A 24,811-nucleotide genomic window follows, 5' to 3' on the forward strand; every position below is an offset into this window, starting at 1 on the left:
AGGATGCTGGGATCATGACCTGAGCCGAAGGCAGAGGCTTTAACCCCCTGAGCCACGCAGGCACCCCTTATCTATGCATTTGACAGAGATAGAGGGAGAACACAAGTAGGCAGAACAGCGGGCAGAGGGAGAGGGAGAAGCAGGAAGCCTGATGTGGGGCTCGATCCCAGGACCCCGGGTTCATGACCTGAGCCAAAGGCAGCCTCTTAACCTACTGAGCCATCCAGGAACCCCGAGGTTGGGTGTGTAACTCTGAGTTCTAGTTGCCTGGGTATGAATCCTCGTTCCCTGCTCACTAGCTGTGGGACCCTGGGCAAGCGAGTGTCGGTTGGATCTGGGACACAAGACCGCACTAAGGACTAGTTAGGGCTGTCCTAACTAAGGACAGCCCTAACCTAAGGACCTGCTTGATTTCCATCTAAGGACCTGCTTGATTTCCGACGAGTGCCAAGGGGCCTCTTCCCTCTCATTCCAGCTTGCCCAGGACCCCCGATGATCACCTCAGTCCCGGAGATTACATGACCGTTTTGTTGTATGAATGAATGCGTCCGGCTTGATTTCTGACTTGCTTCCCTTAGCATTTACTGGTCATTACTGTAGTCCTTCTTTCCTTCTGCACTGATGGGGCATCTGCTACGTGCCAGGCCTTATGCCTGGGCTCAGGCCAAAAATAAGACCCGGTAGCTGCCTCCATGGTGTTGCTCACCTAGTTATTTATCCAGACAAGCAAATAATTCCAGAGCAGTGCAAACGAGGCTGTATAGGCAGATGCACAGAGATAGAAGGGTGGCTGGCTCAGTTGACAGAGTCAGGGGGACTTCTGGGAGGAAGCGGCAGTTAGATTTATTTTTTAGTAAGCGAGTGAGAGGTGGACAAGCTGGGGAAGGGCGTTCTAAGCAGAGAGGAAAATACATACTGTGGCTTGAAATACCATGATTTGCTTAAGGTTTTATAAGTAATTTGCATGACGAGAACACGAGAGCATAGGGTGGAGGGGAGAGTCTGGCGTCCTGGGGTGGGGAGGAAGGAGGGATCGGATAATCAAAGGCCTCATGGACCAGACCAAGTGGCTTGGATTCCTTTATTCTGAGGGCATTGGGGGTCTGTGAAGGGTCCAAGCAGGGAGTGGTGAGTCCCATGGGTCAGATAAGGGGGGGTCACACTGCCCAGGGGAGACAAGGAAGCCTGAGAATTCCTCAATAAACCCGCTCTATGACTAGTCTAGTCCGAAGCCCAGAGTGTACAGTGTTGTTGTTGCATTCTTTTTTGTTTTTTGGACACACCATAAGAAAATGTCATTTGCACTCCGAAGAGTGTTTTGCCCGGGGCAGAATTGGACGTCGGGCCCAGGCTGCTGTACGGTGACAGGTTGCTGTGTGAAAGGAGGTACTCGGTGTGAATAGGCAATTAACGGTCCCAACTGCTGGATAGGAAACCTGGAACTTGTGCTCCTTCACGACGCGTTTTTCCATTTCCCAAGTTCATAATTGCTCCGTGCACTGCGCTCCCTTGGTGAGCCGCGCAGGGCTTGGGTTCTGTGCAGCTCCCCTGCCCCCGCACCTGTCTGAGTCGGAGGCCGGGAAAGGGCACTTGTGTCCCTTGTCGGGCTCCTTGTTGGGCACCAGGCTGTCCCCCCTCCCGTGGCACGCTGTGGGGCTGCTTGCACCCATGGATGCTTCATAAAGTGGTTGTTTCCAATCTGCAGAAAACAATGCCTCTTTTATTTTACTGATGAGGAACTGAAGAGGGAGGGAGGGAGGAAGGTGACATATACCAACGGCTCCTCTGTGGCAAGTGTTGTGCTCCGTCTACAGTGCTCACTGAGTCCTCAGGACAGGGAGAGTATCACCCTATTTAACAGATAAGGAAAATGATGCTCACAGTGGCCGGGAAATCTGCCTCCATTTGTGAAACAAATTGTTGACCCAAATGGGTCTAGAACTCAGGCTTTCCAGAGCTTCCCATGGCCTCTTAAAGGCCTGAGGCTGCCATGGGACAAGGTGGGGGGGGGGGTGTCCATACTACATTGCGTCTTTCAGCCTTTGGGTCCAGAACCAATTCCTTTAGCCTTTGGGGTTTTGATGGGACGTGGCTACTCTCCTGCGGAGGTCACCAAGGACCCAGACAAGATGGAACCAGCACACACACTGTGAGTAGCTTAGCTACGAAAGCATGGTGGGGACACCTGTCATAGGCCACGGAAACATGGGGCTAGGGAGGGAGCAGCTGCCCTCAGAGACCAGTAGCTCCAGGAGGAGGCTGGTCACTGGAGCTATGGCCTTCGATAAAACTTGCAGACACTCAGCCTGCCACCCAGGAGAGAGCTGTGGGAACCCAACCTTCCCCTGACTTCCTCACTTCCTCCAGTCTCCTGCTTGTGATGGGACCCACAGCAGAACCCAGATGGACATGAGAGAGCCACAGAGCCTGTTCATGGATCCGTGGGGCCAGGCCCCCACAGAGCAGAGCAGGGTGAAGGCAGGTGGGGAGTGGGTCTGAAAAGTAGATTCTGTAGTCCCTGGGGAGGGGAGTGACTTCTGTCCTGGGACTTGTCTGGAGAGGGGGTGGGACACAGTATTTGAAGGCCTGTCCTTCTCCTTCTACTCTTTGGCCCCTGTGAGGAGGGAGACCTTTGTTGTGTTGGGCAGTATCTTTCCTTACCCACTATGTTTCACATCCCTGAATTGGTTTTGCCATTCCCTTTCCTAAGGGCATAAGGATAGAAAGAAGGTGGGTTGTTGAAATAGAAAGCAGAGCTGGGGGGCACCTGGGTGGCTCAGTCACTTAAGTGTCTGCCTTTGGCTCAGGTCATGATCCTGGAGTCCTGGTATCGAGCCCCGCATCAGGCTCCCTGCTTAGCAGGGAATCTGCTGCTTCTTTCCCTTGCCTTTTCCCTGGTTCATGCTCATTCTGTCTCTCCCAAATAAATAAATAAATAAATAAATAAATAAATAAAATCTTAAAAAAAAAAAAAAGAAAACAGAGCTGGAGTAGCTTTAAATAAATGCATTCTATATAGGGTATCTGTGGTAAGTGTCCTTGTGTCTGCAGAGACACGTGCTGTCATGGTGTCCCTCCCCTTGTGAGGAGAGTCAAGTCTCCCTCTTCGAGGGCTTGCTCAAGGAGAAGGCTAGGCAACCTGGCACTGAGCAAAATTCTCACCTCCTACCTGGGAGGCCCAGCCCTCTCTCAGGATAGGCCCTGTCCAACCAAAAGTGGGCAAAGCTGCTCAAGAGCAGGGCTGTGTCACAGCTGCTAAGTTTCTTAAGGCAATGGGTGGAGTGGGCTAGCCCTCCTTCCTGCAACCCTGTATTGTGTCAGGGGGAATGTCAAATGCTTATCAAATTGTGTCCGTGGTCCTCCCAACACATAGGGAGACTACATTTCCCAGTTTCCCTTGTAGCTTGAGTAGGGCCATGTGACTAAGTTCTGGCCAATAGGATGTGGGGAGAATGATGTATGCTACTTCCTGGACTGGCCTGAATTCTAAGAACCTGGATCCCTGAGTCACTCACTGTTTAGAGGGGAGTCACCAAGGAGATTAATCTTGGCATTGAACTGTGATGCAAGAGAGAAATAAATCTTTCTTACATTAAGCCCCCAAGATTTGGGGGTTGATTGTTACAGCAATTAGCTTTCATTAACTTCACTAATATACCATCCTCCTCCTAGTCATTGGTTATATTTCCTCTCATTATACCTATTGATGTTGCCCCAAAGGAATGTTAACGTTGTTGAAAACTGACCTCTGTGTTCTGGAGCCAAAATATGTAACTCAAAGAGTTTGGGTATAAAGAAAGAGGCTAGTTTATTACTTTACAGGGCAAAGGAGGCTCATCAGGAGAGGGCCTTTAAAAATACTTCAAGCTAGGGGCTCCTGGGTGACTCAGTGGGTTAAGCCTCTGCCTTCGGCTCAGGTCATGATCTCAGGGTCCTGGGATCGAGTCCCGAATTGGGCTCTCTGCTCAGCAGGGAGTCTGCTTCCCTCTCTCTCTCTCTGCCTGACTCTCTGCTTACTTGTGATCTCTGTCAAATAAATAAATAAAATCTTTAAAAAAAAAATACTGCAAGCCCGCCCTCGAGGAAGGGGCTGGGGGGTTTTATAGAGAAATACAGGATCTAGCTGGTTTTGATAGAAATTGTATACCTACAACCAGCCTCATTCTTCATGTCTTGAGGGTGGTAGCAGGTTTATGAAACAAAAGATTGAGAAGGGAGAGGGCAGTTTTGCAGAAGAGAGGAAGAAGATGACTTAGTTTAAAATCTAGCTTCCAGAAAGCATTAGTACAGCCATTTTGATTTTTGTTCAACTTTATGCTTTTAAGCAGTTTCATTAATAAGCCCTGAAATGGAAGTATTTGGGGGGGGTGGTGAGGGGGTGGGATATCTACTTTGTGTGTGGAGAGATAGCACCTCTATTTTGGGGTTCCAGTTTTAGGGGAAGATGAAAGTGACATTTTTTATAGGCTTTAAAAAAATATGCTAGGCATTTTCACACATGTTAATTCACTTAATCCTTTCAATATCATGAGAGTTAGATATTATTTAGTATTCATGATTCCTGTTTTGCATGAGAAGGCACTGTGGCTCAAAGAAATTAAATAACTCCTATCATCTCACAGCTGGGAAGCTGTCAAGTTACTAATAATCTGGAGGGAGAGAGATGACCCTCAGGGGGAACAACAGAAGACTTTCAAAATGGCATCTGAAGAAGACCAAGGCAGTGAGGAAAGGCATTATCTGCTCATGCAGAGGGGGCCCAGAGCCAAAGAGCTGTGAGAATTCATAGGACTTCACCAAGCATTAGCAGATCACATGTGTTCTCAGGGAAAACACTCAAAGAGAATAGAAGGTGATGGCCTCCTGTCTCGAATGAGAATGCTGAAATTCATAGAGGTCATCTGTCGTGTCCAGGGGGATGTGGCCAGTAAGCACTGGGATTTGAACTTGTGCTTGACGCCTTTGGTCTTTTTCTCTACTGATGATTGAAGGTGGTCAATCCCTAACTAGGGATTGAGTGGTCAGTCCCTAATCAAAACTTGTAGAATCATTTGGGCTCAATTTTATAAATAATTTACAATGTAGCCACATTTCAACACGAGGGGAACCATGCTTGGGGTAGGAGCTTGGGTCTGAATCTCTGATGGGTGGGGGGAGCTGGTACATAAAGGTTCCCAGTTCTGACAAATCTCTCCACTCAAATGAAGTCATACCTTCACATTGCGATTGCTAATATTTTTCATCCTCGGTCTAAGAACTATCAATAGCAACTGCTGACCTTAATTATATTTTCCCCCAGAGTTACTAATTTTATAGCTGGTGCCCAAGGAGGGTCCAACAAGGTACATGTTCTTCTTCGCTTTTGCATGGGCAGAAGTGTGGGTTCTGGGGGTGGGGACGAAGTAACTAGTTATTTCTTAAGGTTTCCGGTGCTCAGGGTCACCAGATTTCTCCTGTTTTTCACCAAATTCTACTATCCTCCTAAGCTTCCCCGAGGGTCACCAATTCTCCCCAACTCTAGCTTTTCTGGGAAGCCACTCCAGCGAGGGTTAAGCCGTTTGGGTTCCTGGAATGGGGCCGTTTCTAACGCTTTCTCCTTGTCAGTGCCCAGTCTCCTTTTGAAAAGATTTATTATCAATTTTTCATCCTCGGCTTCAGCTTGGGCTTTTGACAGATCCTTAGTTATTTCCACACTTTTGGACACTGCAGGAAGGAGTCTGGGTTCTCTTTGTTGCTGGGCTTCTCACTATAATTGGTTTGGGTCTTTAATCACGCAAACTTTTCCTCTGAATAATTCTGCAGCAAGAGTGTGGAAGATGGCGTCAGCGGTTTGACAGTTGTTTTAATTCACTAGAAAAACAAAACACTTGCCCTGAGCGCCCATGATTTCTCCTGTCTATCTCTGGTTCGGGAAAGAAAATTGGAAATGGCGTGGTCGAGCTGCCCACTGCTAGTTCAAACTCAGGCTCGGGGGGCTCTGGGACACAGCGCTGCAGGGAGAATGAGCTCACTTCTCTTTGCCCTGAGGATGGTAACATGCTGGGGGTGGGGGATGGGGGGATTGTCGCTGTCTGTCTATACTAGCAATCTCCTCAGTCCCAGAGGATCCTGGTCGGGGGAGGGAATCTGAAGCTCCAGGGACAGAGGGAGGGAGATTCTAGGGTAAAGTGTGGAATCCCAGAGGATCCTGGTCGGGGGAGGGAATCTGAAGCTCCAGGGACAGAGGGAGGGAGATTCTAGGGTAAAGTGTGGAACAGAGAGAACTAGGTTTGAATTCTGGCTTTGCCACTTCCTCAGAATAGGCTGTTGAGCAAGTTACTTACACATTTTGAGGCTCTGTTTGGCTCACTGTGCTTGGGGCCAGCATGTGTTTATACTACAGAAGACCATTGGAGGATTGACGAAAATAATGCCAGGAGAGGGCTTAGCACAATGTCTGGCACAGAGGAGGTGTTCAGTGACGATCAGACATTGCTCTCCACTGTGTTTTCCCATCAACCAAGGGATGCCACAGTGTTGGGCTTCAATAAGCCTGGTGCACAGCTCAGAGGCTGACTATTAATTCTACGCCTCTCTGTAATTCCCTCCTCCATCAAGCAGGCGTCTCCATCCCTAGCCTTGCTCGTCCTGAGCTTTGGGCTTTGGTGTCTCCTCCTCTTCCTCCTCCTTTCCACCACCCCACCTTCCTCTGAATTTGAAGTGAAACCGATATCACTTAACATGAACCATTTTTTTAAAAAGATATTATTTATTTATTTGCAAGAGAAAGAGTGAAAGCGAGAGAGCTCACAGAGGGAGAAGGAGAAACTGACTCCCCGCTGAGCAGGGAGCCCGATGTAGGGCTCCAACCCAGGACCCCAGGATCCTGACCTGAACCAAAGGCAGACGCTTAAACCACTGAGCCACTCTGCGCACTGCGCTTAAACCACTGAGCGCACCACTGAACCATTTTAAAGTGAACACTTCAGTGGCATTTGGCACATTCACAATATTGCACAACCACTCCTCTATCTCGTTCAAAACCTTTGATCACCCCTAAAGAAAGTCCTGTACCTGTTGAGCTGTTGCTCCCTATTTCCTCTGCCCTCTTCCCCAAGTCCCTGGTAGCCACCAATCTGTGTTTTGTCTCTATGGATTTACTTAATCTGGGTATTGCATCTAAATGAAATACATAGCCTTTTGTGTCTGGCTTCCTTCCCTTAGCATAATGTTTTCAAGTTTCCCTGTTGTAGTAGGGTGGATCAGTACTTCATTACTTTTTACAAAGGAATAATGTTTCATTCTTTCATTATATGGATATACCACCTGTTGTTTATCCACTCATCCACTGCTGAGGAATTGGGCTGTATATGCCTCTTGGCTATTGTGAATAGTGCTGCTGTGAGCTGCGTGCCCATATACTTGTTTGCGTCTCTGTTCTCAGTTCTTTGGGGGTATGTAGTGGTTACCTATTCTAATTCAGCTATGCTGTGCTTTTCTGACATTTTCTGTGAGGCACCACGACAGAGAGGTGAGATGCAAGGGTTCCTGCAGGGCCAGGCTCTCTCCTCGGCTACTTACTGGTTGAGTGAGGAGCTTGGCTTCTCCGCACCTCTGGTTTCCCTTCTGTAAAATGGAGTCGTAACCACAGTTCCTCCTTTACGGCAGTTTTGCAACATTGCACTGGACCCATGCCCACAGAGCCCATAGTCTGTGTTCATCACTGGTCTCTCTAGGTATCACTATTGGTCTCTCCCTCCACTGTTTCCTACCTGGCGTCTCGTCTTTGATCCCCACTTGTTTAGGGTCTCCCAACATCTCCTGGACCCCAGTGGCTGGTTTCTTCCTGGGCAAGGTGGCTGAGTTACTGGGCTCTCCCTTTAGCCCTGGGAGTCTGAGGACCCAAGAAGTCTAGGACTCTGAAGCAGGAAGAAGCTTCAGAGGAGCGAGCCTTTCAGCAGATTCTTCCCTGACCCATAGGAATCTGGAGTCGCCTTCTTCCTTCCTGCTGAAGTCCCCCAGTTCTATGGCTCTGTTGTATTATTCCAGATCCCATAGGACTGTCTTCTCTCTAGAGGAGGTGCCCTTCCTCAGAGCTGCCAGGTGACTCATAACTTTTCCCCCTTCTGGTCATATTCCTGCTCATGGAATGGCTTCTTATTGCTTCTTACACTAAGACTTTCTCTACAACCCAATGAAGTAGATAGCTCTCTTCCCATTTTATTTCAGAAGAGTGCCCTCTTTTTTTTGGGATGAGAAATACTAAACTCCGAGGCACAAGGTAAATGTCAGGGTCACCAGCGAGTGAACTGCAGAGCTCAGATTTAAACGCTCTAGCCGGGCCCAGGAGCACCTGCTCCTTCAGGTTTGCACACTGCCAACCAACCTGGCTTCCTGATACCAAACCCAGCTGATTTTTCCTTCGTCCATTTTCATCTGGTCTGTACTAAGCCAGTGACGTTTCATCATGCTGAGAGCACCTGCCAGGCTTGTTCTAGCCCCAGATCTTAGTCCCAGCTGTTCTGCTTATCTAGAATACCATACCTCCCACCTATGCCAATCCTGCCACCTGGCAGGCCTAATTCAAATCCCTCTTCCTTCACTAAAGTTTCCCACTGAGCTTTTCAATCAAGATGTTGTTCTTCATTTTGGAATCTCCTATCACTCTTAAAGTTGCTGTCTTTCCGGGCTTCAGCTATCACAAGCATTGCCTTTGTGTGAATTACAAGAAAGCATTCATTCCCTCTAAGCTACTGAATTGCAAAAAGATGTCCCCTGTCACCCTTTCAGCTGAGCACTTTTGTGCAGTGTACAGACTGTACAACCTCATTTGGCCACCTTGCCTATCTGACAATTTCAAGAATGATTATCTTCTGAGTGTAAAAATATTCCTAAGTCACAGAGATGATAAGAGTTCCACATTCATTTGCTGTTTCTCACAATTAGATTTTAAACTTTTGAGGGTAACAACCATAGCTATCCTCCTGTTTCCCCCACTGTGCTCTGTCCAGAGCCAGCTGTGTAGTTGGTGCTAAGACCTCAGTGTCCAGCCAATGAAGTGACTCAGCAAGTGTTGTGTCAGGCCTTGGCTCTGAAGGAACCCAGCAAAACTCTCGCAGGTAAGATTTGACTGACACCTATAGGTGACCTTGGGGGACTCTGTCCCACTCCAGCCCATTTCTCAGCTTTGGAACACATCCAACCTATTCCTTCAAGCTCCTGCCTTTCTGGAATGCTGCTCCTTCTCTGTTTGACCAGACACACTTGGAGACTTGTCAGCTCAGACATCCCCTCCTCAGGGAGCCTTCTCTCCCAGAAGCCTCTACTGAAATCAACTTCTCCCTCCTTCAGTTCCCCAAGTGGTCTTTCCTTTCTAACCCCCCATTCCCAGTTCTTCAAAGTGCTTCTTCAGAAGCAGCTCAAGTGTTCATTTCTGAATTATGTTGGCATCTGGGCGGTGTATCCCAAAATATTCAAGAACCTCTTCTCCGCTTCTGTCCTAGGTGTTTCTGAGGACTGGACCCGTGCCTGGCTCTCAGTGGCTGTTGCATCAGCGGCCATCCGGGCCCCTGGCTGCACATGTTTTCCAGCAGCATGCTTCTCTTCACAGCAACAGAAACATTTGCATCCCTCGATTAGCATTGCCTGACACTTGGTTGACACGTTTCCCAAGCTTTTTCTCACCCCTTCTCTGGTTTTGTTTTCACAACTTGTAGGAGATGAGAAAAGAGATGATTATTTCCATTTCACTCATGAGGCACCTTCCATCGGGGAGACAGACATCTCATTGTCTGGTGACGGGGGCCTGCTGCCACTCGCTCGCTGGGGTGTCGAGAGCTCAGTGGACCACTGGGGAGTGGTAACAGTATGGTTTTAGTTTCATCCTCTTAACTCTTGCCTGAAGTTAAGCATTCGTTATCCTTCAAATTCCCACTGCATGTGAGCCCTGAGGTCCGGTGGCTGACAGGGTGTGAGGATTGAGTATCCTTGTCAACTCCAAGATCTTGTGAGTACAGCTCACGGGAGTGATGTCAGAACCCCGTATCCCGGGTGTCCAAAGGGGTCCTGCTTTTCTTTCACCCAGTCTCTATTCATTCACTCTTTTGGAGTAGCTCTTCCAGGGGCAGGCAGCCTCGAGCCTGTATTTGGGACTGTTTGGCAAATGCCTTGGTATAGCGTGGCAGGTCTATGTCTCGGCTGACATAGGCACTTTTAGAACCACCCACGCTTGGCACCTTTATAAGTTACTCCCAGATGTCTCTGATGGGCAGCCGACATCGAGAATGGTTCTCAATGGCCTGGCCTCGTAATCAGAGACTCTGCTTGAACCAGGGGATGGGAGCCATTAGCTGGCTCTGTGCCATGGGTGCCATATAAAGAAAAATGACAGTGGTCTCCATGGGAAGATCCCTTCCATTCTAGACCAGCCGAGAGCAGGTTCACTTGATGCTTGTCTGGGATCCCTCTTTGCTAGCACTGCTCAACAACAGTGTGATCTAGGCCAAATTTACATCTCTGATTAACTCGTTTATCTACGGAACAAAGCCATGAACTACATGGTAGAACCTCTATGGCACCAAATAAAAGAAAAAGAATATATGGAAAGTATACGTGAAAGAACCTGGGACCACGCTCAGTGTGTTCCTAGCACAGAGGAGGAACTCAGCTGCCCTGAACTGAAAAGCATCACATATTATCCTGCCTCTCATAGGAAAATTCTACATATCAAACAATCACCTTTTTTGAGGACCTTCTATTTACAAAGAATTATGATAGGATCTAAACTTTTTTTTCTTTCTGTGCATAGGAAGGAGAGATGGAAAGATGAATGAAGGGGTGATGTTAGAGAGTGTCTGCCTGGCGTAGGCAGACAGGAAAAGAGGGAACCACATGGAGTTCTATCTCTGTAACACACATCAATTTCTGCATTTATATTCCTGCTATATAGAAATCTATATTTCTGCTCTATAGTAGAATGTAGTAAAGGATAATCAGAGATAAAATCAATAGGCTGTGTGGGGGTGCCTGGGTGGCTCAGTTAGTTAAGCAACTGACTGTTGGTTTGGGCTCAGGTCATGAGATTGAGCCCTGCTTCAGGGTTCATGCTTGACGAGGCGTCTGAGAGTCTTTCCCTCTTCCTCTCCCCTCCCCCTGCTCTGGCATGCACTCTCTCTCTCTTTCACATAAATAAATTAATCAAATATTTTTTAAAAATCAGTAAGTAATGTGAGCTCAGGGCAAGGATAAAACAGTTTTCCTTGGGGAGACAGGGGATGCCACGGTGGGGTGGCATTTGAGCTGGGTTTCTTGAAAGGTGTGCATTTCAGCAGGTGAGGAAGAACCAGAAAGAGCATTCCAAGCCAAGGGATGACCCAGATGGAGGCTGGGAGGGTGAGGAAGGAATTTGCAGGCATCTGTTGAGAATCCATTAAGGGAGGGCTTTGCCTGCTTTGCTAAGGAATTTGAACCTTTAACCTGAAAATGAGTGAGGACTGTTGGAAGGTTGCATCTTGGAGATAGGCTCCAGTTGGAGCTTTTGGTTCACCGATCCTAAAGCAGGCTGGGAATGTGACACGATGCTCAGTGTCTTCCTCCCCACCCTGGCCCATGGCAGACTCTTTCTGAGGGGCAGCCGAGTCTACTTCCCGGCTTCTGCTTTCTAGCCTGGGGTCCGGGTATGGCATACAGATCCTGTCCTTTTGCATCATTCCTGGAATCTGTTTCTTTATCAAATTAGTTTTAGAGTGCTACCCCATTGGATTATCTACTTAGCTTTGTGTTTTGGTGTGTCTCCTGGAAAGTGTCTTAGATTATCTGCTCCTCCCACCGCACCCCATTTATCCTAAACTTCCCACAATCTTTATCCAGGGTGGACTCGTATGCCCCTGATCTGAAAGCAGTCTGGATATTTGCTTTGGTGCATCTTGGCCTGGGGTGGTTAGCTTGTGTGCAGACTGGAGGCAGGAGGACCTGCTGGGTGGATGTGAGTGTAAGTGTGGGTTGAGATGATTATGGCCAGGACCGGGGCTTGTCACGGGCCTGCCGGGGTGCAGGGAGGGAGCGCTGCATGGGAAAAGACACCATGACATCAGAACCAACAGCGCTGTAATTTGCCTATGACTTCATTATGCATCCAGCTTATCTCACTGAACATCTGGTCTCCTGTCTCACCACTTGTTTTCATTTGTTCACTGTGGTCTGAAGTCTTGAAAATATTACCTATAATCGGAGTCATCAGGACTGGTGACCTGGGGTGGGTTCTGGAGGGTTGGTGTCAAGCCCTTATTTTATTTTATTTTTTTAATTTATTTTTTTTAATAAACATATAATGTATTATTATAAGCCCTAGGGGTACAGGTCTGTGAATTGCCAGGTTTACACACTTCACAGCACTCACCATGGCACATACCCTTCCCAATGTCCAGAAAGCCCTTATTTTAAGTCCTGATATTTCTTTTATGAAAAACAGGGAGATTTGTTATTCAAACATCAGACCCATTAACTAAGACCTGGGGCAAGGAGACATTCTCAGACCATCCAAAACAGGGACTATGCATAGAGATTGGGACGTGATTTTGAAAACAGAAGTCCATTAGGTAAGGCTGACCTCTGGGCTCCCGTGGACCCACCCGAGCAGGCCCTTCAGACAGGGATGTGGTTCCCAATGTCGCTGCACATTGGAATCCTCCAGGGATTTTTCTCAAAACACAGACAGTTGGCTGTCACCCCGACATTCTGACTTCAGCGGTATGCAACACAGCCTGGGCTCTGGGGTTTTTAAAACATCCCAGGGGAGTCTAATGTGTAGCAAAGTTTGGGAGCCTCTAGAGTAGGGGGGAGTAGGAACGAGCACACTTGAGCCAGCACCAGAATCAGCAGGAGGACTCCTGTAAAAACACACACGGCTGGGCCCCACCCCGGAGCCCCGTCTAAGAATGCACATTTCTCTCCAGTTTCCCAGTGATGCTGACAGAGCCACACTCTTCAGAGCCACTGGCCTAAGAGAGCTGGGTCTGGCTTTGCCGTTAGGAGCTGTGCGACCCTGAGCATGTCCCCCGGTCTTCAGAAGGACGGTTCCTGCTTTTATAACGTGAGGCAGCCATGATGATTAGCTCGTGGGTCTCTGTGCGTGAAGCGAGATGATATTTGCAAGTTGCTGAACCCGGGGCTTGGCCCACAGAACCCGTGCAAACCATTATCGGTGTGTTTTTGTAGGTTCCCTCATGTCAGCTGGTGAGTGATGTCCATGTGAGCCTCTGCCCCTGTGTGTCCCATTTTCAGGCTGTCTGGAAAAGGAAAACTGTTACTCTCAGGGTCTAGGAGTGCTCTGGGGTGGGGAGGGGGGCGTCCAGCAAGGTAGGGGCTCACACTGGGGGTGTACTTAGGCCCATGGTGTTCAATGATTGTCAGCTGGGCCCTTCAGCCGAAGCTGGACGGGTACCAGCTGGATGGAGGCCTGCACTCCTGCCCAAACTCCACGTCACTCACTTTCTGGTCTGTCTAGTGTGGCGAGTGGTGGTCGTCCTGGCGTTACCATGGAAACCAAACAGCTACCAAGGGACGTGAGAACCTGCTCTAAATGGTGTTAGAAACCACGCTGTGTGTCCCCGAGGCGGGCATGGGGGATCGCCACGCCATGTCCTCCCTTTTTCTCGTGCAATTTGCCCGGCGTTCTCTTCTGTGTATATTTACTTCCCCTCCCGTTTTGCTGAGGAGGGAACTGAGGCACGGCATGCACATCCCTGCTCATTGTAGGTGGACAGGATGCCCATGTCAGCCTGCTACTTTGAGGGCCAAGCTGGCACTGTGTTCATCCCCTTTCTGAATGTCACATGGAGAAATGGACTTTCCTTCCTTAATGGCTTTACTGGGTCAACTCTCAGGAACTTTTTGATACATATAAAATTTCTATGTTTTGTTTTTTTTTTTTTTAGCGTGGTATAAATCTGGTAAATCTATACTACCCACATGGTTTGAGGGCAAAGTGCCCCGATTTCCATTTTATAGTTTGGGCGACGCAGGGGATGGGGAGAAGACATGTTCAGGATCGGCCCAGGAAGTGAGAGACTGGCTAGCTCACTCCATTTCCAGTTCTGTTTGGCCAGAGTGAAATTCTGGCCATGCTCCCAGGGGGTGTCACTCCCCTGACACACTCCCAGGGGGGTCAGCCTGGGTTTTCTTCTGTTCTCCCTGGACTGAGACCTGAATGAGACCTGAATGAGAGAGAGAGTTAGGGAATGACTGTAGAGAGGCCATGGGAGGTGGTCGTGGCCAAGTTATTCCTAGATAAGGGCCCCATCCCCCCATCCCTCCAGGGGAGTTATTTTGCCTCACAGAGGATGCTAGTAACAGAACAGAGCCTAGACACCCAGCCCCTGCCTGCTTTCCTCACTGGGATTCCTTTCCCTGTGCCCTAATATGCGCAGGCATTTACCTATGCCCAGACTACTGGATATCCGTTACTCTCCTTTGATATTAATTGATGGATTTGTTTTGACTGATGCCACACCCTTCCTGGAGAGGGGGGTAGGATATGGTCCACAAAACCCTGCCCACGTGAGCCGCACATGTGACCTATAGGCACCACATACAGAACAGTCACTGGTGTTGGGCTGACTGCTCTAAGTAGCATTTAAGCTTCACAACTCATGGGGGCAGTGATTAGCCTCCCTGTGCCCAGACCAGCAAATAAAGTGACTTGCCTAGGAGGACACAGCAAGCAGCAGGCAAGTGGCAGAGTGAAGGTTTAAAGCTAGGTTTGGTTGATTTCCCAATATTCTTCAGCCACTGTACTACATCTCTGCCTGACTTGTAGGCTCAGGAAGATTCTGTCTTGGGGAGAAAGCAGCAAGCCACACAGAGGAAGACTGCCCCCTGTCCACCCTGAACTTTTGCAGACAGATCTGATGTTCTGCAAAAATATAGTTGCTCAGAAATTGGCTCCTAGAGCATCATGACGAAGGCCATCCTCTAACTCATGTTGGTGCAAAAAGTGAAAACACTTCAATTACGTGTATTATTTCAAATATGAAGCATTTGGTTATTTGATCTTTTTTTTCCCCCCCATCATCAATATGACTAATGTGTCACTTGTCTGAAGTTTCCCGTTCACGCAGACCCTGCCTGCCTGCACGCTTCCCTCTTTCAGGGGACCGTGACAGAAAGGAGAGATGGAAGTTTATTTTTAATTTGGCCACCGATCGAACATCGAAATCTTCCCTTCCAGCAGCTGAGCCTCTGTGTTTTCTCACCAGGGTATTAATTACCTGGTTCTGGGAATGGCCAGCCGGGCAGTTCCCGTGGCTCTGCAGCCCCAGCGGCCACAGCACCGCGGCTCGTGGACGCAGCAGGACTCAGAGGCTTCGGCAGGGAGCCTCCTCCTCCTCAAAAAACCACGACACAGGTATGGGCTAACTTGTTAAACACATTTATTGATTTCTTGACAGTAACCAAACACAGTGAGTGACCATTATAAACAAGGAAAGAAAGGCATTCGTTTGTATTTTGTGAGATCCGGCTGCACCTGGAGAGAAAAGACACCCCCTTCCCAGGAATTTACAAGGCAAAGTGCATTCCTTCAAGGGAGCATCACAGGGGTGGGAGGGGAATGGCAGTTTTGAAACGCAAGAAATCTGTCGCCTGCTGTCTCAGGCGGAAGCTCACCTTGTATGAATGATCGAGCCATGGAGTGGAATTAAAAGTTATACTTGCTTAGCAAATGCATTCCTGATTGCCACAAACTCAGTCAAAACTGGCTGCAAATGAACAGAACATGTAGATGAAGGAACAAGTGAAATCAAAGAATGCAGTTGTAATGGAATCAGGGCTTCGCCTGTAAGGAAGGAGAACAGACCAAAGGCGGAAAAATGAAATTAACTCGTTAAACACATTTATTGAGCTGTTAACAATAACCAAACACAATGTATGACCTTTGGAAAACAAGAAACAGTGAATGGATCGATTCTGATCTTGGCAAATCCTACTACAGATATGTGACGAAGAGGGGGAAATAATTCCATTTCTTTATAGTCTGCAGTGATATATATACAATGTGTATCTCTTCAAGGTCTGTCCTTTTCTTTTTATTTTTTTGGGGGGAGTAAACAGAAGAATAAGTGTCCTTGGCCAACTTTATCCTGGTTCACCTGTCACCAGAGGATCCTAGGACACCACCCGAGATAACTTGATGCCAAGAACAAAGTCCGCTTGATGCTGTCGGAGCTGTGTTTTCTCCTCTCTCTCTTTTGGAAGAATTTTGAATGTACAAAGGCTGAAAAGTCTCATTGGGTAGATTTATTAGTTCAGGAAAACAGTATCAAAATTGTAATCAGGTTAATTGGTTGTTTTCTTCTAATACCTCTTTTGAACGAGCCTGTATTTTCTGAAACTTGACTTCCCATCCTGGAGGCCACGTGAGTTTGTCTATGTGTAGATATGTTGGCATGTGTGCCCCTGTGTGTGTGTGTGTGTCTGAGTGTGTGGAAGAGATGTGTTCCTCTGCCATGGTTTTGCAGATACTTTTCATGAAGAAAGGGCCAATCCAAAGAGTGAATGAGGCTTGAGGGAGAGAGGGAGAGAGAAGAAAGAGGGGGGCATTCTAGGTTACATCAATTCAAAGTTGTAGTATTTCTTCTTGAGATTCTTCTTGGTCTCGTTCCCTACTTGAGGAGCCATTCATTTACTGGAAGGAGAGAGAAAGGAAAACACACACACAAATAACACAAAACAAGGAATAGTTGAATTAATACGCACAAAGTATAGGGGGCTTACTTGCCTAGGAGGACACAGCAAGCAGCAGGCAAGTGCAGAGTGAAGGTTTAAAGCTAGGTTTGGTCAATTTCCCAATATTCTTCAGCCACTATACTACACCACTGCCTGTCCCAAAGGGGACGGGACTGTTCTGTAAATTCTGAGTATGTGTCCCAACCACCCACTCTGCTTCCTCATAAACCTCTAGGCCCGACCCATCCCATAGGGTTGTTACTGGTCACAGGTGGCTACCATAAATTCAAATTAATTAAAATGAAAACTAAAAATTTAGTTGTGTTGCTTACTAGCCACTCTTCAAATGTCTGATAGCCACATGTGGTCACGACCATATACTGAACAATGTAGATATAGAACATTTCCAGAGTTGTAGAAAGTTCCAGTGGATGGCAGTGCTTTAGATGAGGGGACAGATGACAGCCCACAGACCAAATACAGCCTGTGATCTGCTGTTGGGGACTGGCCACACCCAATCATTTTCATATTGTCTATGGCTGCTTTCACTCTACAACATAAAAATGTAGCAGAGACTATATGACTCAAAAGCCCAAAGTGTTTACCAATTGCCCCTTATAGAAAAATTCTGCTACCCCTGCTCTAGACTGTGACCTCTGCATGGAGGGGGCCCTATCTGTCTTCATCCCCACTATATTCCCATCACTTAGCTAAGTGCCTGGCTAGGCTCATCATAACTACATGTTGAAAAAAGGGAAGGCTCAATGAAAGGCGTCTTTTTCTGGTAGTTCTGGCAGGAAGGGAACAGACAATTATAGTTTTGACACTTTGCATGTGTCTGACAGAGAAAAAAGAAAGAAGGAGATGCAGGGGAAGCAGGAGAGATAAAGTAGGGAACCAACGGGCAGCTGTCTGGTAACATCCATAGCCCCCATATTTGGTTGGCACATTATTGTTACAAAGGGCTTCCCCATCCAGGCTCTCATTTGCTCCTTGTGAGTCATGAAGTAGACGGTATAAAGACCGTCATGAAAGAAACCAGGTCCAGAGGGGAAATGACTTGGCTGGGTATACATGGCTTGGTAATGACAGAACCAGGCCAGGAGCTCAGATGTGTGGATTCCTTGTTGAAGATATCTCCATGACTCTGCTCTACCTCCATCTTCCTTTCTATGTTGAGATTTTACCAGAATGATCAAGAGATACTTAGTGTGCATAGGAAAAGAGAGAGAGCTATGTGTGGACAAGAGGGTTACAGGAGACAGGAGTCATTTTAAATGTCTCCTTTAGTAGGGAAAATTGTCACTTCTAGGGACATAACACCGGAAGAAGATGTGCTCACAAGTGTTACCTCATTGGATCCCAATGGCCCGGCATCCAAAGTATTTGCTCCCCTTTTGGGAGAAAGGGAGTGGGAGTCCATTGTGCCCATAGCTAAAAGCTTGAATGCTTCTTGCTGTCCTGTTCTAACAGATAACATTGGAAAATCAGCCTCCCTGGGCCCTTGGGTAAAATGGCAATAAAAATGCTGTCTTATGCTAAGCAAAACAAGTCAGTCAGAGAAAGACAAATACCACACGATTTCACGTATATGTGGAATTTAAGTGATAAAACAAACGAGTAAAGGAAAAAAAAAAAGAGAGTGAGGCAAACCAAGAAACAGACTAACTACAGAGAACACGCGATGTAAGGGAGGGTGGGTGAAGCAGGCGGTGGAGATGAAGCGGTGCACCCGTCGTGCTGAGCACCAGGTACCGCATGGCAGTGCTGTGTCACTATGTTGTACACCTAAAGCGGATATCACGCTGTATGTTAACTAGCTGGAGTTTAAAGAATAACATAAAGAAGAAGAAAAAGGAAACATACCTCCCTGGCTCCCATCCGTTTAGGGTCTTACGGTGCTGAATATACTAGAGGCTTTAGAAGAGGTCTGCAACTTTCTGCAATGTCCTTAGTGTGATGATTTGTAACTATGTATGCAGAAAAATGCATATAACCCTACGCCAAATATCCTTTCATGGGAGTACTTTCTTTCTTGTGAAGAATCTGTAACCCAGGCAGCTGTCCTAATCCTAATGTGGGCTTCGATAAAGCTTCCTTCCTCCCTCCCTTCCTTTTTTTTTTTTTTTAAATGCTGTGAATGGGAAGGCATTTGAAGGTTTGGCACCCCTCCCCCAGCCCCATCTCTGCCTGTCTGTCTCCATCTCTGCTTATCTCCAATGATACTGAGGTTTCACCAGCAGGAAAGCACCATACAAATGGAAGGTTGGGGTGGGGGGCGGTGGGGGTCTCACTGTCATTTGTGATCATGATCCTAACAAGAGGCACCCCCCCCCGGCCCCGGCTGGGGCCCGTTGCCCTCTGCGCCAGTGTACCCACCTCTATACTGAAGTTTCTGGGCTCGGTTGTTGGGACAGTCCTTCCCCTGTAAACTGAAGTTGATGTTGGTGCGGATACAGCGGTTGTTGAGTGGTTGCACGGGTCTGAAGTTGTCACTCATGCTCAGGAAGATCTGAGACGGTTGGTTCTGGCTGAGCAGCCGTAAGGAATGCATCTGCGGAGAGAGACACAGCTGAGTCCCACCTACCCTCCTAAATGCACTAGGAAGGGAGTGGGACCGTGTGCCCAAGCCAGGCGGTCCTAGCTGCCTGGGACAGGGGACACGTGAGTACCGCAGAGACCCCTGTTTCATGGACTCGGGTTGCTGCGCCTCTGTGCATGGAACGAGCCTGGCTTCGTCCTCACCAGGTCATGCATGTCTCTGAGTAAGTCCTTTGCTCTCTCTTAAGCTCAAACATGCCGTCCGTGGAAGCAGGAAATCCATCTAGTTGTTCTCCAGGGTCCCTTTTCCCTCGGACACCTCATGATTCCAGAACTTACAATAATTCAGGGAATTCTATTTCCCCCACATGGGTGTTATCCACACCATAGTGATCGATCCAAGGGTCAGAGCTAAAGGAAGCTGGATCAATGCGATTCCTTTTCTGGGACTATTGGGACCAGGTGGCTGGACTAAAGTGTTTTCTGCCATGTTCCAGCCCAGGACTGCAAAGCAAAGGAAGACTTTCCTGTCTCTAACGGGAAAGAAGAACAAAGAGAATGTGTAATGAGGAGCGAAAGAGAATGAAGAGAACAGACTTCTCGTGACTTCCCGACATTGATTTCTGATCTCAACTTCCATAAGATGTCCCAATATCTCTTGAATACCTCCTTTTTTCTAAGTAAGGCATCTGGAGGGGGTCACTTGTCACTAAAAGAATCCCAATCAACACAGATAGGGTTGGAGCCTTCAAATGGTTCATCTTGTTGGGTTGTGAGTACTGTCCTGTCAAGGAGATTGGATTCCGGGGCCCCCGGGTGGCTCAGTGGGTTAAGCCTCTGCTTTTGGCTCAGGTCATGATCCCGGGGTCCTGGGATTGAGCCCCGCATCGGGCTCTCTGCTCAGCAGGGAACCTGTTCCCGCCCCCCACCCCCCTCTCTGCCGACTTGTGATCTCTGTCAAATAAATAAAATAAAATCTTAAAAGAAAAAGAGATTGGATTTTGATTCCTTTGCTCCTCTTCCTTTTGAGTTTTATACACGGTTGTAGAATGCCAGAACCAGAGTGGGTGTCATGACTCCCCTGGTTATAAAAAGAAAGGCACATTCATTTCACATAAGTGGGGGGTGATGGTTGTGGGAGTGCACAGTGAGCAGGGGCAAGGCTCGCACCCAGTGCTCAGACCTGGTTCTCAGGTAGTTCAAGGGCATATGAGTCCCATGAGATGTTCTAAAATACTTCACATTTCAACAGTTTGTGAAATGCTCAATATCCTCTGTCTCGTCTTAGTGACTGACACAGGTATGATCAATTTAAAGACCCTGACAAGCCTCCCAGTAAGGAAATCTATTTAACTTTTTTATTTTTATTTTTTTTTTTTATGTAGGCTGCGTACCCAGCATGGAGCCCAACCCAACACCAGGCTTGAACTCAACGACTGTGAGATCAAGATCTGGGCTGAGATCAAGAGTTGGACGCTTAATTACCTGAGTCACCCAGTTGCCCCTATTTAACTTTTTAAAAATCTCTCTTTTTCAAATATATTTGGACATGCCATCCATTTTGCTCCCTTGCTGTTTGAACATAACGACTGCAGTGCACACTCTGGGAGCTGACCTTGCTGTCTTTTCTTATTCAGACATGTGGGATGCTTCTACAATTCATTCATGCTAAGCCATTTCAGATGCTGGTTTTCTTTTCCTTTTTTTTTTAATTTAAAGATTTTGTTTATTTATTTGACAGAGATCACAAGTAGGCAGAGAGAGAGAGGAGGAAGCAGGCTCCCCGCCGGACAGACAGCAGGGTTCAATCCCAGGACCCTAGGATCATGATCTGAGCTGAAGGCAGAGACTTTAACCCACTGAGCCACCCAGGTGCCCCGAGATGCTGGTTTTCAAACCTAGTGTATTGATTTCAGTTGTGGACCTCCAGAATTCATAAATTGAAATCCTAACTCCCTAGTATCCCAGAATCTGACCTGATTTGGAAATAGGGTCGTCACAGGTGTAGTCAGTTAAGATGAGGTCATTAGGGTGGGCTCTAATTCAGGGTGACGCAGGTGTCCTTATAAAAAAGGGGATTTGGGAAGAGACGCAGGGGAAGAATGCCAGATCAAAATGAAGGCAGGGTGGGCAGTGCTTCTAGGAACCAAGGAACACTGAAGATTCCCAGCCACCACCAGAAGGACAGGTGGGGAGCAGATTCTTCCATACATCCCTCAGAAGGGGCCAACGCTGATGACTCCTTAATCTTGTATTTGTAGCTTCCAGAGCTGTGAAGCAGTACGTTTCTGTTGTGTAAGTGAGGAGTTTATGTTACATTCTGTCAAAGCAGTCCTAGCAAACTCATCAAAAGGCCCTCCATAAACCCAGCTGGGCTTGACGCCGTCTTCCCCATAAGCTGAAAGACCGCAGAAGGGCTCACCTGCATCCTGGTTATATAGACGGGTTTGTTCATTATTATCCAACTTGCCGTCTCATAGCAGGGTGGGATAGTCATCGACCCATCATACGTAATAAAACTAGAGGTCTCTGGATATAGTTCCTCTATATTAAGTCCCTGTAGTAAATATGCATCATCTAGAGAAGGAAATCGGAAAGACATAAGAGTTAGGTTTCTTGAGAACAAGCTGGGATGGCTGATCATTTCTTTTTCTTTACAGATTTCAGAAGACTGTATCTGCCAGGATAGGCTACAAAAACGAGCAGCACCCCCCCACCCCCGATCTCAGTTATTTTCAACAACAGAAGCTTATCTCTTGTTCACATACACTTTCACCCTAAGTTGAAATGGAGGGAGCTTCCTCCACTGTCACTGCTGTCCACAATCTGGGACTCAGGCCCTGCGAGCAGCCGCCATCTAGACCCTTATGAGTAGCAATGACAGAAAGCAACTAAGATGAAGCGTATGTTGGCTCTTAGCTCTCCCATCCCAGAAGGGGCACCTGTCACTTCTGCTCACATTTTGGTAGTCAAAGAGGTAACACGGCCAAGGCTGACATCAGGGATTCAAGGAGGAACATTTCTCCAGCAGGATGGGGCACCGAATATTGGTGAGGCCACAAGAATGACCCAAGTCCTTGCTTGTGGTCCCTGAGACCGAGACCCATAGCATTACGGTCATAACGAAATACACAGTTAAAGACTTCAGGGCCAACTGAAACATAGCCTGGTCGCCATTCTCATTTACTCCCTTTGCTTAATTAAAAGAACATTAAGAAAATACTTTCAGAAAAAAAAAAAAAAAGCAAATCAGGCTAAATCTATCATGAGATTCAACAGTTAAGTCCAACAACTTTCGATCTTTGTCGGTCTCTTCCCTATCGCACCCATGCACATAGCCTTTTCCCTTTTTATACCTATTTGAGGTAGTCCCATTCATATATATTTTACTATTAAATATGCTTTTTCAATTATGAAACTGAGCTAAGTACATATCAGACTATATGGAGAAAAGAGAGACAACAAGAAGTTAATCAATACCTCAGTCATCTGAAGCAGTGGCCACAAGCATTTTGGTTTATTTCATTCTGATTTTTAAATTCAGTGCATGGGTTATACCTTTGTGAACACTGTAATGTACTGAAGTTTTCAAACACCTACAAATTCCAATGAATGTCTCTCACCCTCCTCCTCTCTCTAGGATCCCTCCTCTTCTCTCTGCACACCCTTCCTCTCTTCTCCTGGCTTCTAAAACGCCGTGCCTGGTATTCCTATTTTTCTGGCCATTCTTTCTCAGGTTTTGTTGCTGGCTCCTGATTCTCCACCTGCTTTTCTCAGTGGAGACAAGCAGGGGACAAGTCCAAGGCTTTTTTTTTTCCTTCCTCACTTTTCAGTGAGCAGCCCATCTACCTCTATGGCTTCCATTGTCTTCTGTATCCCAGTGATTTCAGATCATGAGTGTCCACTGCTGTGGCCAGTCTGGGAGGCCAGAGGAACCCATTGCCTGGCAGGTGGAGGGAAGAGCCTGTCTCCTCCAGTCCTCTTGGATTCTCTCATCCGTGTTTCCAACTCCCAATGGAAAAGGACTAACTTCTTCAGTGGTTGACATAACCTCTCAGGTTTAGGACTGTGCACGTATGAAGGTACAATAAGGGACTTTCACATACAGCTGGAACCTCACAATGACCTCTAAGACTGGTCAGGCAGATAGTAACATCCCCGCTGACAAGATCAGAGAGACACAGTAACCTCCCTAATGTCTCAGAGCTGGCTGGGGACTACAGAGTAGGAACTGGAACCCAGCTCTCCTGACTTCCAGACCAAAGTCACTCATTCACTCAACACGTGTTGGAGAAGCACCACCTGGTGCTGGGCATGGGTTAGGGAGGGTCTGGGGAGAGAGCAGTGAACAAGGTAGATGCGGTGCCCACGCTCACTCTAGTGAGACACACAAAACCAGCCAAATAAATCAATGTGGGCTCTCCTATCAGGTGGTGATGAGTACACCTCCGCCAGGCCTGTTCCTCCCTTCGGATCCTGAGCATCAGGGGATGCTCACCCATTTTCCTGGGCAAAATCCTCCTTCCTTTCCCATCTCTTCCTCCAGAAATTGCTCACTCAATTTTCTCCGATAAAAAGAGTCATCTCTGCCAAGGTAACTTGAATTTCAGGGCTCCTTCCCTCATCAACAGAATTAAGAACCAATCAACTGATCCAGTGGTTTGGAATGATGTAAACAAGACCACTGTCTGCCTGCTTCCCCCCACAACTGCTCCTCCTGGCCTCTGACCACCCCAGTGGGGTGGGGGCGGCGAACGTCTCCAGAGCTATGTCCACAGCATGACCATGAGACGGACAGAGTGGTCTCCGGCTGGATCTGGAGGCGAACCCTAGGAGAAAAGACTTTCTTTCACTTTGCATTGAAATGTGTCCACCCTCCCGTCTGAACACCACGGACTCGGGACAAGCCCAGGAGAGACACGGTGATGGGACCACGGCTGCCCTAGGGGTCTGGACTCTGGCCTGTGGGGGCAGATGCTTCCCTACAAGACCACAACGTCCAGAGCACGCACTGATGGGACGCTCCTAGGGAGTCCCATCCGGCGTCAACACAATCCTTTTCCGTGGCTCTGTTTCTTAAGCCCTTAAGACACGTCAAGCACTGAGCCACGAGTGGGTGAGCACGACGTTGTTAAGTGAGTGCAGCAAGGAACCACGGCGACGGCGACATGGATCTGTGCTGGGAACAGGGAGAGGTGGTCACTTCTGCCTTGCGGGTGGGGACCCGGGAGAGTATTCATCGAGGAGCTGGGTCTGAGCTGCATTTTGAATGACAGGAGGTCATCAGTGTGTAGCTGGCAGCAGGGTGGCTGTCAAGGGCACTGTAGACATTCCTGCCAGGGAAAGAACTGAGGACGGAGGGAGAGAGGCACACTGGCTGAGGGTTGGGAGTGCCTGGAGCTGCAGGGGTGGGGAGGGGAGGGGTGTTGTGCAAAATGAGGCCAGTGGAGGGCACAGGCCACACGGGGGGACATCCTACTCTGCACTGCTGGATATCCCGCAGGCAATGCGGAGCCACTGAAGGGTTTAGACCAGGGGAGTAGCAAGATCAGATCCGCACTTAATGGTG

At 47.9% G+C, this 24,811-nt stretch overlaps 1 protein-coding gene across 1 annotated transcript in view; it reads right to left on the minus strand.

The window, feature by feature from the left end:
* Nucleotides 1-15,846: 15,846 nt before the first annotated feature.
* CA10 (carbonic anhydrase 10) overlaps nucleotides 15,847-24,811 on the minus strand; it is a 503,136-nt gene continuing 494,171 nt past the window's right edge. Inside the window, exons 7-9 of the mRNA XM_059379334.1 lie at nucleotides 21,665-21,819; nucleotides 19,081-19,255; nucleotides 15,847-16,660 (exon numbers count right to left, since the gene is read on the minus strand). Coding sequence (XP_059235317.1) covers nucleotides 16,638-16,660; nucleotides 19,081-19,255; nucleotides 21,665-21,819 — 353 coding nt within the window. The 3' untranslated portion in view covers nucleotides 15,847-16,637. The remainder of the gene's footprint in view (nucleotides 16,661-19,080; nucleotides 19,256-21,664; nucleotides 21,820-24,811) is intronic.

Source organism: Mustela nigripes, chromosome 16 (assembly GCF_022355385.1).
Source record: "Mustela nigripes isolate SB6536 chromosome 16, MUSNIG.SB6536, whole genome shotgun sequence".
Taxonomy (NCBI): Eukaryota; Metazoa; Chordata; class Mammalia; order Carnivora; family Mustelidae; genus Mustela; species Mustela nigripes.